We start from the raw sequence: 17879 nt of genomic DNA on the forward strand, positions 1-17879 counted from the left end.
AGATGGCGAGGCAAAAACGAAAGCGCTAAAAGAGAAAATCACCGGTCAGGAAGGGGTTATAATCAATAATACGATTATTCAAAGATGTTTTTATGCAGATTTTGAAGCAAAAACGCCTGGGTGTCTTTTCTAGCCTTTCCCTTGACTTATATTGTAAGTATGAACCTTCTCTCAAGCAGAAGATACCTGAAGAACGATCCGCTCACTTCTAATCTCTTAGCATCTTTGGGCACCTGAAGTGGTCAGAAGAAGTTTAAAAGCCTGAACACATGAGGAGCTAGTTAGAAATTTTAAAAGTTAGAAATGCATATGTTAATTTTTTTAAGCCCTTACGTAGCGCTTTTTCATGTGGGTTTAAGTGTGGACCCGCTGCAAACTCGCATGAAAAAAAAAAACATTGTGTCAACATACCCTAAATTAGAAGATCTGTTCATAAAAATAGAGAGACTGGTCACCGTCCCTCTATATTCACTTATTAAAGGGGTTATCTTGGACTACTTTATTTTTTTACTATTAGCCTAAGAACTAACTGGCAGGTAGCTGCTAACTAACTGCCTTCCATCGATCACTGCCAGCTCAGAGTGGTCACAGACCATTCTGTGGCTTCCACTGACATCACGATGACAGTAGCTGCTTCTCTTTCACTCTGGGCATGACTGCTGATGTCATGCTGATTGACAGCCAGCTCTCCGCTGCCTAACTGCGGGAAGCTGGCAATCAATGATCTGTCAGCAGTCACGCACCGTCAACTGAGCAGCCATAAAGAGGAAGAGCTACTCTGTTGAGATGAGGCAGCTGAATCGCCGGAACAGTCTGTAAGCGCTCTGAGCCGGCGCTCTATAGAACAGGCAGGTAGTTAGCAACAACCTATGTGTTAGTTCTTAGGCCCATAGTAAAAAAAAAAATATATATATTCCTGCATAACCCCTTTAACATACAGTACAGACCAAAAGTTTGGACACTCCTTCTCATTTAAAGATTTTTCTGTATTTTCATGACTTTGAAAGTTGTACATTCACACTGAAGGCATCAAAACTATGAATGAACACATGTGGAATTATATACTTAACAAAAAAGTGTGAAACAACTGAAAATATGTCTTATATTCTAGGTTCTTCAAAGTAGCCACCTTTTGCTTTGATGATGCTTTGCACACTCTTGACATTCTCTTGATGAGCTTCAAGAGGTAGTCACCGGAAATGGTTTTCACTTCACAGGTGTGCCCTGTCAGGTTTAATAAGTGGGATTTCTTGCCTTATAAATGGGGTTGGGACCATCAGTTGTGTTGTGCAGAAGTCAGGTGGATACACAGCTGATAGTCCTACTGAATAGACTGTTAGAATTTGTATTATGGCAAGAAAAAAGCAGCTAAGTAAAGAAAAACGAGTGGCCATCATTACTTTAAGAAATGAAGGTCAGTCAGTGCGAAAAATTGGGAAAACTTTGAAAGTGTCCCCAAGTGCAGTTGCAAAAACCATCAAGCACTACAAAGAAACTGGCTCACATGAGGACCGCCCCAGGAAAGGAAGACCAAGAGTCACCTCTGCTTCTGAGGATAAGTTTATCCGAGTCACCAGCCTCAGAAATCGCAGGTTAACAGCAGCTCAGATTAGAGACCAGGTCAATGCCACACAGAGTTCTAGCAGCAGACACATCTCTACAACAACTGTTAAAAGGAGACTTTGTGCAGCAGGCCTTCATGGTAAAATAGCTGCTAGGAAACCACTGCTAAGGACAGGCAACAAGCAGAAGAGACTTGTTTGGGCTAAAGAACACAAGGAATGGACATTAGACCAGTGGAAATCTGTGCTTTGGTCTGATGAGTCCAAATTTGAGATCTTTGGTTCCAACCACCGTGTCTTTGTGCGACGCAGAAAAAGTGAACGGATGGACTCTACATGCCTGGTTCCTACCGTGAAGCATGGAGGAGGAGGTGTGATGGTGTGGAGGTGCTTTGCTGGTGACACTGTTGGGGATTTATTCAAAATTGAAGGCATACTGAACCAGCATGGCTACCACAGCATCTTGCAGCGGCATGCTATTCCATCCGGTTTGTGTTTAGTTGGACCATCATTTATTTTTCAACAGGACAATGACCCCAAACACACCTTCAGGCTGTGTAAGGGCTATTTGACCAAGAAGGAGAGTGATGGGGTGCTACATCAGATGACCTGGCCTCCACAGTCACCAGACCTGAACCCAATCGAGATGGTTTGGGGTGAGCTGGACCGCAGAGTGAAGGCAAAAGGGCCAACAAGTGCTAAGCATCTCTGTGAACTCCTTCAAGATTGTTGGAAGACCGTTTCCGGTGACTACGTCTTGAAGCTCATCAAGAGAATGCCAAGAGTGGTGCAAAGCAGCCGTCAAAGCAAAAGGTGGCTACTTTGAAGAACCTAGAATATAAGACATAATTTCAGTTGTTTCACACTTTTTTGTTAAGTATATAATTCCACATGTGTTAATTCATAGTTTTGATGCCTTCAGTGTGAATGTACAATTTTGAAAGTCATGAAAATACAGAAAAATCTTTAAATGAGAAGGTGTGTCCAAACTTTTGGTCTGTACTGTAGTTACATTACAGATGGACACAGACATAAACGTCTTTCTTATTTCTTACCGTTGTCCTCATTCTTTGGAGGACATACTATTTCTAAAGCCCTTTTTATAGAGTGTGATTGCAAGTATTTGTGCATAGAATTGCCCTGTATGATTGAGCATGCAGATCCTATAATATGTGTTCTGTAAATTGGACTTGTTTCCTATAAATGTAATGTATCTCTCTGTACATTATGCCTTTATCTGGGGGCTTGTCTGCCTTTTTATATCTGTCTGTCCATTCATCTATGGCAAATGAGTTCAACAGCATATTTTATTCTTGGGGAAACTGTCACTAAAATGGTGTATTAAATACCTTCTTTATTTATTAGCTGGACAAGTTGTGAACCAAATGAATCAAAGGCTGCAGTCAGGATTTTCGGAAGCGGAGGTCTTAAGGATATTCTGTGACTCTTGTGAAGCAGTGGCCAGGCTTCACCAATGCAAAACGCCAATAGTTCATCGGGATCTAAAGGTCAGAATTTGCTTATCTTGCAATCTAATCTTTCACTGATCCAATCAAATAACTATGACATAGAACTAATATGGTGAACCATAAATGCATAAATCAGAATATCACTGAATGTAAAGAATTTAATGGTTTGATTGTATAAAGTCTGTCAAAGGCCATAAGCTCAAAAAGGCTACTTCAACAGATTTGGTGCTAGCCACTCTGGCAGATTCCAGTGGATGCCCTCACCTTTGCCCTTTATCCCCTGTATAGGGATCTGGTCTAACTGGATTGCTTCCATAGAAGGGCTGTTGGCCAGAACCAAAGGAAAGAGAAGTCAAGGTAGCTGGGTCAGAACCAGGAGGGCACAAAATCAGAAGTCAAAAATGGTCAGGAAATAGGCCGCAGTCAGACAGCAGAATTCAAACAAGTAAAGCAGGAGCAGATAGCACAGAACCAGAGAAGAACTTTTTAACTGGCAGTGAGAGTCAAGGTTCAGGGGTTTAAATACAAGAGCCTCCCGGCCAGGGCTCACAAGGAGGAGCCAGGAATTAACCCCATAGCTCTCTGATTAAGCAGCACCAACAAACCCAGGAATTAAACAGGATCACTGCGTCCCAGGGACTGAAGTGGAAACACAGATGACAGGCACTGGATGTTACAAATTGTTAACAGGATCATTTTAAAGGGGTTGTCCACTACTTGGACAACCCGCTTCTCATTCCTTATTTCTCGTTCGTGCTATTGGGAGACATTGTAACCGTGGCATATTCTGCCGCCACCTGGAGGCTGACTCTATTAATAAAATTGGCTCCTCCCCGGCAGACTATACCTCGCCTGCCAGCAACAGACTCAGTGAGTCATAGCGTCTTTATTAGCGATTCAACCTGGTCTTCTGATCTTGTATTACGTGCATTATTTGCAGCACTTAGATTACCTTATTCGCTGATAAGTTTTGATATTTGGCCCATACAGTTTTGTTATTGTATTCTCAGTATTATATTTTGCTGTATATCATGTCACTACGATGAAGACTAAGTTGAATACTTTTATTACATAAATTGTATGGGAGTTCTACTGTCTTGGGATTATTGCTCACTATTCTGCCCTGCTATTTTGGGACGATACACCCTGTAATCCTTATTGTTTTAGCTGTCTTCTCCCCGTAACCTTCTATGTGATGCGTTTTATATTATAACGTAGTTTTGTGAATAAATTATCTTATTTTTGCATATATCTCTAATGTGTCTTGGGTATTTGTTAGTAAATATATTTTCGCCTGGAATATAACATAACCACTCATACTTCAAACCCATTACCTTCTTTTCTTTTGATTGATGATGGTTCTTCATGGATGAATTCTGGAGCAGCGTGTTTTAATTGTAGTTTACTACATAATTACTTGCAGTGGATGTAATTGTCATTGCAAACCGATTACCATTTCCATCCAGCATTTTATAATCCATCTTTTTGCTTCATTTAAGGTCGAGAACATTTTGTTAAATGACAATGGGAATTATGTGCTGTGCGACTTTGGTAGCGCAACAAACAGATTTCTCAACCCTCAAAAAGATGGAGTAAACATCGTAGAAGAGGAAATTAAAAAGTAAGTTGTTGAAATGTTCCTGTTGTTGCTTGTGCTTCATTTTAAATATTATTTGTACATTTAAATCCAAAAAGCAAGTGAATAATTTTGAGTTATTGTTCATGCACATCTAGCAAAAAACAGGTATGGTTGCATAGAATTAATTTGGGAGAACAGGTATGGATGCTGGACATGGATTCGGGAGAATTTCCAATTTATACAAGTGTTAATCCGGTCTCACATGCAATGTTCTATCCCCTCCTGAGCCTCACTGCTCATCTAAGGTTTATTATTAATAATAATAATAATAATAATAATAATCTTTATTTCTATAGCGCCAACATATTTCACAGCACTTTACATTTTAGAGGGGACTTGTACAGTCAATAAAGACATTACAGAATCACACATAACTCAACAGATACCAAGAGGAGTGAGGGCCTTGCTTGGAAGCTTACAATCTATGAGGAAATAGGGGAGAAATGAAAGGTAAATGGTAAGAAATGCTTGTATTGTATGGTCTAGCCATCAGTATAATAAATAGGGTATTCACATAACGCTGCATGAACCGATCACCAGCCCGTATGTGTACGGACACAGAGGACCATTAAGTACATGGGGGTGTGTGAACAGATGCTATGAGGGTCTTGATTTTGAAGAAAATTTTATATGGGCAAAATGGGGATAGTTAGATAAGTGAGGTGAGGTGATAGACCAGTCTAAAGAAATGCGTTTTTAGACTACGCTTAAAACTGTTGGGTATTGGGAATTAATCGAATTGTCCACGGTAGTGCATTCCAAGGGATTGGCGCAGCATGCGAGAAGTCTTGGAGACAGGAGTGGGAGGTTCGGATTATTGAAGATGTTTGTCTTAGGTCCTTAGCATAACAGTGGACATGGGTATGGTGGTAGACTGCGACAAGGGAGGAGATGTAGGGTGATGCTGAACTGTGGAGCGCTTTGTTGGTGAGAGTGATGCGTTTATATTGGATTCTGTAGCAGATGGGCAGCCAGTGCAATGACTGGCACAGCGTGGAGGCATCGGTGTAGCGGTTGGAAAGGAATATAATCCTTGCTACTGCATTCATGACTTATTGGGGAGGGGAGAGTTAGTAAGATGGAGACCAATAAGTAGAGAGTTGCAATAGTCCACTGTTTCCCCACTTCTTATAGGGGTAGCTCAGTTGATTGGATTTAATTTTCTCCTCTTTTATCTCCTTTGTACATAATTTGAGACTTTAATTTGCATAGAGTGCTACAAAATACAAAATAAACTATAGCTAGTAATAAAGAGGGGTATAGTGTTTTCCAGGCAACTTGTATGAGCCATGATTACAGACATTAGCTTGGAATCATATTTTAAAGGGAACCTGTTATGTGGAAAATGGTATCTGATCTGCTATAGAGCTTGTAAGCTCTGCTTTAAGCTGGCTGGATCACTGGAATTGGCTATCTTCAGTGCTCTTGTGTTCTGATGCTGCAGATGTACAAGTGCCATTGGCTGCAGCATCGGAGAGCACAGAGTTTGGACAATGGCGTAATGATGCTACTGGGCAGCTCACCGCCTGCTTTAAGCAGGAGAACAGTGGGTTCCTAAAAAGAAATCATGAAGCAAACGCTTTAAGGAAAAAATGTTGTTGATTACTGTTTTCAGATGTAGGCAACTTTCTAATATCCTTTTAGAAGTGTAGTAGAACACATAACACGTGGATCCAGTTGTATGTATTTTATTTTTTTTTAATATACTGTTATCCTTACATTTACACCATACTTGCAGATGATTAAAAGCCAACACGTCAAACAATATGTGACTTCTGCTCTTCCTGCCATGTCACGTAATATTGATGTTGACTATGATGAAATGTTTTGAAGATGTACCTGTCTGTTGTCAGGAATAGTTTTGTATGGAAAATGCTTCTTCAGTGCTTGATATTGTGCAGTATTTTGACCTATAGCTTTTGATTGTAGTATAAATGCCATTTATTAATTTAAAGAAAAAAAAGTGAATCTGCTTGGCTGCTTAAAGGGGATTTTCAAGGCCAGGTATAAAATTAACCAATTTAAAACCAGGTCATTTGCCTCCTTTCTGACCAGGCACATTTTCCGTTTTTTTAGTATGCGTGTTAAAAGTGTTCTCGTTCCGATATTCAAATACTTTTTGCATCTTGGTTTCGTGATATGAGGAGTCTAATTTTTATGTTACTTTCATACTTTCTTTTTTTTGCCGATATCAGTTGGGAAAAAAAAAGGAAATATGTGACTGTTTTTCACATTTTTGTATGACAATAAAGGACCACTAAAATACATTTTACAATTTGTTGTCCTTTCTGTAAATATTTGTTTTCTATATGTGATTTATTTTTTTACTCGGCTGTGGCTAGTAGTAGTGATTAAGATTGGCAGCACTTTAAAAAAAAAATCTATTTTAATTTATTTTTGGGGGACTTTACAACAATTAAATGCTTTGTTTTTTTATCTGATTTCCCCGGCAACTCGGGCTAATATGTAAGCCCCATTTACAGAGTAAATTCAACCTCCTGGCTGCTCTCTCTACACCCAGTGATCACATGATCACTGAGTTCACAGGAAGAATTGCTGTCAGCGCTTCCTGTATACACAGCGCTTGTTCAGCCCTGTGTTTACAGTGATTGGGAAGGCAGAGATGGTAATAAACCCTCTCTGCCTTCTCTTTGTGAAGTCTGACTGTGCCTGAAAGCTGGTTCCCAATTGCTACAGCTGCACAATTTATATAATTAATGCTATGTGCTGACTGCTTTCTCTACTTCTCCCATGTATTATCATTATTAAATAATATTAATTTTAGAAATTTTCACATTGGCCCTCACTGTAGGCTAGCCCTTTATTTTTAGATACGACAGTTTGTGGTATGATCACATTGGGTAAGCTCATCAGTCATCTAACTATAATGAGATATCTGTGTACAGGGGCGTACATAGAAGTCATGGGGCCCCATTCAAGAAGCTCTAATTGCCCCCCCCTACAAAAAAATAAATATTTATCAGTGTCACAGAAGAGCAGATCTCATAACTTTCCAGCCTTTACATAGTAATTTACCTCCTTCTGAAGTCGTAGATTCCTCCTTCATTGCCTCCATAAAGTATGATGCCAACAAAAGTGCCCCCCAAACAGCATGATACCCCTATGGTGCATTCCTCCACATGCACAGTATAATGACCCTATTGTATCCCACTTCAACTCCCACGGCAAAGTATGGTGACCCTAACACAGTATAATCCCCCAACTGTGAACCCCACAGAGCCCTCCATACACTCTCATGGCCCCACACAGCCCTCCAAACAGTATAATGGCCCCCACACAGCCCTCCAAACAGTATAATGACCCCACACAAACATTCACACTGTATAATTGCTTTCATACAGTATAATGGCCCCCCACATAGCCCTCAAAATATTATAATGGCCCCACATAGCCTTCCATATAGTATAATGCACCACCAATAATCTTCCATATAGTATAATGCACCCCCATAATCCTCCATATAGTATAATGCTCCCCCCATAAACCTCCATATAGTATAATGCGCCCCCCATAATCCTCCATATAGTATAATGAACTTCCCATGGTCCTCCATAGAATATAATGCACTCCCCATAGTCCTCCATACAGTATATTACACACCCCATAGGGTAAAATGCAGCCCCCATATAGTATAATGCACGCCACAGTCCTGCAGTATTATGGGCACCACGTACTCACTGATTTTAAAATACCGTATATTTTAAATAAGCCGACCCGAATATAAGCCGAGGCCCCTAATTTTACCACATAAAAATGGGAAAACCTATTGACTTGAGTATAAGCCTAGGGTGGGAAATGCAGCAGCTACTGGTAAATTTCCCTATCATCATATATGTGGCTCCCTCAATCCCACAATTCCTGGTATGTGTGGCCCCCACAATTCTTGGTATGTGTGGCCCCCACAATCCCTGGTATGTGTGGCCCCCACAATCCCTGGTATGTGTGGCCCCCACAATCCCTGGTATGTGTGGCCCCCACAATCCCTGGTATGTGTGGCCCCCACAATCCCTGGTATGTGTGGCCCCCACAATCCCTGGTATGTGTGGCCCCCACAATCCCTGGTATGTGTGGCCCCCACAATCCCTGGTATGTGTGGCCCCCACAATCCCTGGTATGTGTGGCCCCCACAATCCCTGGTATGTGTGGCCCCCACAATCCCTGGTATGTGTAGCCTCCTCAATCCCCCATTCCTGGTATGTGTGGCCTCCTCAATCCCCCAATCCTGGTATGTGTGGCGTCCTCAATCCCCCAATCCTGGTATGTGTGGCCTCCTCAATCCCCCAATCCTGGTATGTGTGGCCTCCTCAATCCCCCATTCCTGGTATGTGTGGCCTCCTCAACCCCCCAATCCTGGTATGTGTGGCCTCCTCAATCCCCCATTCCTGGTATGTGTGGCCTCAATCCAAGTATCCTGGTATGTGTGGCCTTCTCAATCCCCTAATCCCTGGTATGTGTGGCCTCCTCAATCCCCAAATCCTGGTATGTATGGCCTCTTCAATCCCCCATTCCTGGTATGTGTGGCCTCCTCAATCCCCCATTCCTGGTATGTGTGGCCTCCTCAATCCAAGTATCCTGGTATGTGTCGCCTCCTCAATCCCCCATTCCTGGTATGTGTGGTCTCCTCAATCCCCCATTCCTGGTATGTGTGGCCTCCTCAATCCCCCATTCCTGGTATGTGTGGCCTCCTGGTATGTGTGGCCTCCTCAATCCTCCATTCCTGGTATGTGTGGCCTCCTCAATCCCCCATTCCTGGTATGTGTGGCCTCCTCAACCCCCCAATCACTGCACACATAAAACAATAAACACTTATACTCACCTTCCTTCCTCACCTCTGCTCCAGCGCAGCGTCCTGTCTGCTGCAGGTCATGTCGGCATCTGAGCAGCGCGCTCTCTCAGAAGCCGAGGTGAGCTGCTGCCGGCACATTCACTCCTCTGCACTGACAGCAGGAGCCGGGGCTCAGCGCTCTTCCGTGCCCGCTACTAAAGAGAATGAATATTCCGTCTTCTCCACGCCCATGGGAGTGGAGAAGAGGGAATATTCATGTCCCTTTAGCAGCGGGGACATGTGGTGGCTGCAGCAGCCAGCTACTGCATGTGCACCGCTCCTCCACTGCCGCAACCCGCTCCTCTGCCGCCGCAACCTCCTACTCACCTATCCTCCTCGTTCCCACGCTGCTTGGGGCCCTCACGGGCCCCCTCCGGCCACGGGCCCCGTAGCAGTGGCGTGGTCTGCCGCCATTGGCGGTACGCCACTGTCTGTGTAGAAACCAAGTACTCTGAGTTCACTAACATGTAATAAACACTCTCTCTGGCATTGGAGGGGCTGCATACAGTGAGCGCTATATACACCGTTTACCAAGCAACAATGACCATTCCTGTTTCAGTCCCAGCGATTGCATGTACACTGTTATGATCTGCTACAAGCACTAAGGAAAGAAAGGAGATCTGTCCCTACAATAGAACTAAGCTAGATCCCTACGATGTAACGGGGAACCTGATCCTGCGATCAGACCCGCTAAAGTCCTCGGCTAGTCTGTACGAAGACCTATAGATGCAAGGGAGGGATCCCTACAAGAACTAGGGACTGGGATAAAGTTGGGCACCTCCTAGCAGAAATTGTAGCAGTAAAAGACGAACACACAACATAGAACATAAAGGTCCGAAGACCAAGCTAAACAGACTGAGAAAGGTAACTAAGCACCAGGCTAACTTAAGAGTAGAAATTACAATGAAGTCCAGCAAGGCCAGGAGGGCGGAGCAGGATTAAATAGGCAAACAAGGTCATGTGACCAGCAAGATAGAAAAAAACTAACAGGAGAGTTCTAACAGTACCCCCTCTTCTATGAGGATCCTCTGGATCCCCTAGGCCCAGGCTTATCAGGAAACCTCTTGTGAAACGCTCTGACAAGTCTGGAAGCAGAAACATCATCCGCCCTCACCAATGAGTTATCCTCGGGTCCGAAACCTTTCCAAGCGACGAGATACTGCAAACTCCCTCTATACCGTCTAGAATTTCGGATGTGTGAAATTTCGTATTCCCCGTCCTCCACCACCGGAGGAACAGTGGCAGAGACGTCTCCATCCGACACACAAGCTCTTTTCAACAGAGAAACATGAAACACCGGATTAATCTTCCAGGAGGTAGGAACCTCCAACCTAACAGCAGATTGGTTAACTACCTGAAGCACCTTAAAGGGCCCTACAAACTTGGGACCCAATTTTTTAGAAGGAATCCTCAACCGCAGATTCTTACAGGACAACCAAACCATGTCACCAATAGCAAACAAAACCTCTTGCCGTTTCCTATCAAAGTACCTCTTAGATTTTTTGTTAGCCTCCTGAAGATTACCACGCACATCCGTCCAAACTCTCTCCAAGTCACCGGAAAAACTCTCCTCCTCAGGCACAGCCGATACCAATTTGGAGAATGAGCCAAAAGACGGATGTCTCCCAGAACAACAAAAAAAAGGCGAACAACCAGCAGAAGAGGATGTATGGTTGTTAAGAGCAAACCTCAGCAAGTGACAGAAACTCAGACCACCCCTCCTGATTGTCTGCCACAAAACAACGCAAGAACTGCTCAACATCCTGATTCTTCCTTTCTGTCTGGCCATTAGACTCAGGATGATATCCGGATGAAAACGACAAATGAACTCCCAACCTGTCACAAAAAGCACGCCAAAAACGAGCCACGAACTGAGGTCCCCTATCCGACACAATGTCAGTAGGAACGCCATGTAGTCTGACAATTTCCTTGACAAAGGCCTTAGCGAGTGTCTTAGCGCAGGGCAGTTTGATGAAAGGAACCAAGTGACACATCTTGCTAAAACGGTCCACGACCACCCAGATGACTGTGAAACCCTCAGAGGGGGGAAGGTCAGTAATAAAGTCCATAGCCAGATGTGTCCAAGGTGCACTAGGAACCTCCAGAGGGCAAAGCAACCCTGCTGCAGGAGTATGTGAAGACTTAGATCTAGCACACACCGTACATTGACGCACCCACTTAATGACTTCCTTCTGCCATCCAGGCCACCAAAAACTGCGACCCACAAGTCTCTTGGTCTCAGAAATTCCTGGATGACCTGCCAACCGAGGCTCATGACACTCAACAAACAAATCTCTCCTAAAGGTCCTAGGCACAAACAACCTCCCATGGGGAGTGTTAGATGGGGCATTCTCCTGTGCTTTAAGAATCTCATCTTCCAAAACGGAGTCCAATGCCGCAATCACAACACCTTCTTGTAAAATGCTCCCCTCCTCCTCAGCACCGACCATGGGAGAAAAGCTGCGAGACAAAGCATCAGCTTTAACATTCTTGGTACCCGGGATGTAAGTAACGGAAAAATTAAACCGCGAGAAAAAAAGTGCTCACCTAGCCTGACGGGCATTCAAGCGCTTGGCAGCATCAAGATAGATCAGATTTTTATGATCAGTGAAAACCTGAATGGGAAATTCAGCACCTTCCAAGAGATGACGCCAGTGTTCAAATGCGAGTTTAATAGCCAGCAATTCCCGATTACCAATATCGTAATTAAGTTCAGTCTCAGAAAATTTTTTTGAAAAAAAAGCACAGGGATGTACTCCATCCTTGATTTCCTGAGACAACACCGCACCGACCCCCACCGAAGTAGCATCAACCTCAACCAAAAATGGCTTAGTCACATCAGGCTGCATAAGGATAGGAGCAGAGCTGAACCTCTCCTTTAGAAACACAAAAGCTTCAATGGCCTCAGTAGTCCACTGAACCGCATTAGCACCTTTCCTGGTGAGATCGGTCAGTGGTTTGACAATAATAGAAAATTTTTTAATGAATTTTCTGTAATAATTGGCGAAACCCAAAAACCTCTGTATCGATTTCAAACCAATAGGCCTAGGCCATTCCTGAACCGCCTGAACCTTCACAGGGTCCATCTCAAAGCCTTCGCTGGAGATAATGTAGCCCAAAAAACTAATTCTCTGTACAGCAAACTCACATTTCTCCAGCTTAGCAAAAAGCGAATTGTCAATTAATAACTGTAATACCTCACGTACGCTCCGCCAATGAGACTCCAGATCAGGTGAATAAATCAAAATGTCATCCAAATACACAACCACATTTTTGCCGATCAAAGGTCTAAGGATGTCATTAATAAGATTCTGAAAAAATGCTGGAGCATTGGTAAGACCAAAAGGCATAACCAGGTTCTCAAAATGACCCACAGGAGTGTTAAAAGCAGTCTTCCATTCATCACCCTCCTTCATGCGCAACAAATTGTATGCCCCCCGGAGATCAATTTTAGAGAACCACTTGTCCCCCACTAACTGGTTAAACAAATCAGGAATCAATGGCAGTGGGTAAGGATTGCGTACAGTAATTTTATTAATCTCACGAAAGTCCAGACAAGGACGTAAACCGCCGTCCTTCTTCTTAACCAAAAAAAATCCAACAGCCACAGGAGACTTGGAAGGCCTAATGTGACCGGCGGCCAAGCTTGTCTGTATGTATTCCTCCAAAGCCTTTCTCTCAGGAATAGTAAGATTAAATAAACGACTTTTAGGAAGAGTCGCTCCAGGGACAAATTCAATGGTACAATCATAGTCTCTATGGGGAGGCAATATTTGCGACTCCTCCTCAGAAAAAACTCTCCAAAAATCCTGAATAGGTACAGGTAATTCCCCTTTTTCCACCGCAGCAATTTTATTATTATTATTATTATTTATTATTATAGCGCCATTTATTCCATGGCGCTTTACATGTGAAAAAGGGGGTATAATACAAGAACAATTTCAATAATCTTGAACACAATGTGACAGTGACTGGTACAGGCGGAGCGAGGACCCTGCCCGCGAGGGCTCACAATCTACGAGGGATGGGTGAGGATACAGTAGGTGAGGGTAGAGCTGGTCGTGCAGCGGTATGGTGGAGCGGTGGTTACTGCAGGTTGTAGGCTTGTCGGAAGAGGTGGGTCTTCAGGTTCCTTTTGAAGGTTTCCACGGTAGGCGAGAGTCTGATACGTTGGGGTAGAGAGTTCCAGAGTAGGGCGGAAGCACGGGAGAAATCTTGTATACGGTTGTGGGAGGAGGAGATAAGAGGAGAGTAGAGCAGGAGATCTTGTGAGGATCGGAGGTTGCGTGCAGGTATGTAACGGGAGACTAGGTCGGAGATATATGGAGGAGACAGGTTGTGAATGGCTTTGAATGTCATGGTTAGGGTTTTGAACTGGAGTCTCTGAGCAATGGGGAGCCAGTGAAGAGATTGACAGAGAGGAGAGGCCGGGGAATAGCGGGGGGACAGGTTGATTAGTCGAGCAGCAGAGTTTATGATAGATTGGAGGGGTGCGAGAGTGTTAGAGGGGAGGCCACAGAGCAGGAGGTTGCAGTAGTCAAGGCGGGAGATGATGAGGGCGTGCACTAGTGTTTTTGCAGATTCATGGTTTAGGAATGTGCGGATCCGGGAGATATTTTTGAGTTGGAGTCGGCAGGAAGTGGAAAGGGCTTGGATATGTGGTTTGAAGGAGAGTTCCGAATCCAGGGTTACCCCGAGGCAGCGAGCTTGAGGGACTGGGGAGAGTGGGCAGCCATTGACTATGATGGATAGGTCAGTTGGGAGGGTTGAATGAGATGGCGGAAAGATGATGAATTCTGTTTTGTCCATGTTAAGTTTTAGAAATCTAGCAGAGAAGAAGGATGAAATAGCAGACAGACATTGTGGGATTTTGGTTAATACGGATGTGATATCGGGTCCAGAGAGGTAGATCTGTGTGTCATCAGCATAGAGGTGATAATGAAAGCCATGAGACTCTATGAGCTGTCCCAGGCCTAAGGTGTAGATGGAGAAGAGCAGGGGTCCTAGAACTGAACCTTGGGGGACACCGACAGATAGGGGGCGAGATGAAGAGGTGGTGTGTGAGTGGGAGACACTGAATGTCCGGTCTGTTAGGTATGAGGAGATCCAGGATAGGGCCAAGTCTGTGATGCCGAGAGATGAGAGAGTCTGTAGTAAGAGGGAATGGTCCACTGTGTCAAAGGCAGATGACAGGTCTAGGAGGAGGACAGAGTAGTGTCGCTTAGATTTGGCGGTTAGTAGGTCGTTTGTGACTTTAGTCAGTGCAGTTTCAGTAGAATGGTGCGGTCGGAAACCAGATTGTAGGTGGTCAAAGAGGGAGCAGGAGGAGAGGTGGGAGGACAGTTCAGAATGGACATGTTGTTCCAGTAGTTTTGAGGCATAGGGGAGAAGTGATATGGGGCGATAGCTAGACACAGAGGATGGGTCAAGGGAGGGCTTTTTGAGGATGGGTGTGATTGAGGCATGTTTGAAACATGAGGGGAAGACACCAGTTGTTAGTGACAGGTTGAAGAGGTGGGCTAGGGCTGGGATGAAGATAGTGGTAAGGTTTGGGATGAGGTGGGACGGGATTGGGTCAAGTTTACAGGTGGTGAGGTGTGATTTGGAGAGTAACGAGGAAAGTTGATCTTCAGAAATGGTGGAGAATGTAGTTTTGGAGGAGGAGGGTTGAGTAGGTGTGGGGAGGGGCTGTGGGGGCTTTAGGCAAAAGCTTTGTCTGATGGTGTCAATCTTCTGCTTGAAGAATGAGGCAAAGTCTTCGGCTGAAATAAGAGGAGAGGGAGGAGGCACTGGGGGACGGAGGAGAGAATTGAAGGTGTTGAATAGTTGTTTGGGGTTGTGGGACAGGGAGGATATGAGAGATGTGAAGTATGTTTGTTTTGCTGCAGTGAGTGTGGACTTGAAGGTAGTGAGGGACTGTTTGAATGTGATGAAGTGCTCATGGGAGTGGGACCTTTTCCATCTACGTTCAGCAACCCTGGAGGCCCGTCGGCAACGGAGCAATACGTCCGTTACAACACTTGTCATAACACTTAGGACTCCAGGACTTAATTTCATTGGTAGACCAATCCAGTACAGGATTGTGCAATTTTAACCAGGGTAGCCCCAAAATTACTGGAGAAGGCAAATTATTTAATACCACCAAATCCAAATTTTCTTGATGAACACCATTAATAGTGAGGGGAAATTCACAGACCTTGTGAGTAACACTCTTCAAGGGGGAGCCATCGACAGAAACCACAGCAATAGGGGATGACAAAGGTTTGGGTTTTAATTTAAGTTTTTCCAAGAATCCCCCATCAATCACATTCAGAGTAGAACCACAATCCACAAATATCCGAAATTCAATTAATTCTTCCTGAGCAGTGGTAGTAGCCGAAAGAAATACCCCCTTAGAATTTAAACAGGCAATACTGGCGTAACTGACCTTTTTTTTTTCTTTGTTCATACGAAGCACACAGTTCTTAATAAAATGATCAGATTTTCCGCAATAAAAGCACAAACCTTCAGAAGATCTGCGGTCTTTTTCCTGAGAGCGGGGTGCCATCGCCCCGATCTCCATTGGCTCTCCAATGTCAGTACAGACCCTCTCAAGACTCGGAGCTGACATGGCAGAGGATTTACTTTCATTAACCCTTGCACGCAGTCTCCTGTCCACCCGTATAGCTAATTGCATAGCCTCCTGCAAGTTTCCAGGTGTGGGATAAGCAATCAGCAAATCCTTAACCCTTTCACCTAGCCCCGCAAGAAACAAACTTTTCAAAGCTGAATCGTTGCACCCCACCTGGGCTGACCACCGACGGAAGTGAGAACATTATTTTTCCACATTACCTGATCCCTGCCTCAAATGTCTTAATTCAGTCTCAGCTGATGAGACACAATCAGGATCATCATACAACAAACCCAAAGCAGGAAAAAAACTATCCACTGATCTAAAGCATGGATCACTAGGTTGGAGAGAAAAGGCCCATCCCTGAGGTTCTTCGCGCAAAAGTGACATTATGAACCCTATGCACTGTGATTCATCACCAGAGGATCTGGGTCTCAAACGAAAATACAATAAACAAGCATTTTTAAAGGAAAAAAATTCCTGTTGATCACCAAAGAATAAATCAGGCAAACGTACCTTTGGCTCCACAAAATGTGCTCCAGAACAGCTACTCACGTGTTGTTGGAGCTCGGCCACCTCCAGAGAGAGTCCCTGCAGGCGTTGAGCCAAATCCTGAACCGACACCATGATGGAAACTGGAAGTCTTTCCTTAGAGATATTTTTGGGCTGGACTTACTGTTATTGTCTGCTACAAGCACTAAGGAAAGAAAGGAGATCTGTCCCTGCAATAGAACTAAGCTAGATCCCTACGATGTAACGGGGAACCTGATCCTGCAATCAGACCCGCTAAAGTCCTCGGCTAGTCTGTATGAAGACCTATAGATGCAAGGGGGGGATCCCTACAAGAACTAGGGACTGGGATAAAGTTGGGAACCTCCTAGCAGAAATTGTAGCAGTAAAAGACAAACACACAACATAGAACATAAAGGTCCGAAGACCAAGCTAAACTGACTGAGAAAGGTAACTAAGCACCAGGCTAACTTAAGAGTAGAAATTACAATGAAGTCCAGCAAGGCCAGGAGGGCGGAGCAGGATTAAATAGGCAAACAAGGTCATGTGACCAGCAAAATAGAAAAAAACTAACAGGAGAGTTCTAACATACACCAGGTGTCGTAATGCTATCGGTGCTGCTGAGTCTTAGTGCATTTCATTATAGTAATATTAAAATGCCCTAACGATCTTATGTCCTTATGGGGCATAAAATGTTAATAATAATAAAGACAAAGCGTAATCCACAGCTTCTTGTATGCCGTCAATAGAAAACTTTATATTCCTTGTACAAACAGTACAGAAAAAAAGGATTTAAAAAGGATTTGGGAAAAAAATTATACTTTTTTAATTTCTTGTCAAAAAAATTGAGAGTATGAACATAAAAATGCCAAAACAATAAATTCCTATGTACCATGAAAAAAGGATGCAAATGAGAAAAAAAATAGATTTCAAACTCCATGTACTAAAAGAAAATAGGAAAATGTGCTTTGTGCCTGGTCATCATACAAGAACTGGTTAAACTACAAAAAAAAACAAATACAATTGTGATTGAAACCTCAACTTACTGCATTGAGAAATGCTGCCTAGTCTCTTCTAATGCAATAACACTGCTTTATTTGAACTGTCTTCCAGATATACCACTCTCTCATACAGAGCGCCTGAAATGATCAACCTTTATGGGGGAAAACCAATTACCACAAAGGCTGATATATGGGTAAGAAATGGATCATATTAATATAGACGAGGATCATTTGTTGCACCG

General features: G+C 43.7%; 1 protein-coding gene across 2 annotated transcripts in view; it reads left to right on the forward strand.

Annotated features, from left to right (window-relative positions):
- Positions 1-17879, forward strand: part of BMP2K (BMP2 inducible kinase) — a 309977-nt gene that overhangs the window by 136503 nt on the left and 155595 nt on the right. For both annotated transcript variants that reach the window (XM_073636997.1, XM_073636998.1), the window contains 3 exons: positions 2928-3070; positions 4531-4652; positions 17750-17831. In XM_073636997.1, the coding sequence (XP_073493098.1) occupies positions 2928-3070; positions 4531-4652; positions 17750-17831 (347 nt within the window). The remainder of the gene's footprint in view (positions 1-2927; positions 3071-4530; positions 4653-17749; positions 17832-17879) is intronic.

The sequence above is a fragment of the Phyllobates terribilis genome, unplaced genomic scaffold (genome assembly GCF_046119375.1).
Source record: "Phyllobates terribilis strain yellow unplaced genomic scaffold, ASM4611937v1 Scaffold_1__5_contigs__length_1240528914, whole genome shotgun sequence".
Lineage (NCBI taxonomy): Eukaryota > Metazoa > Chordata > Amphibia > Anura > Dendrobatidae > Phyllobates > Phyllobates terribilis.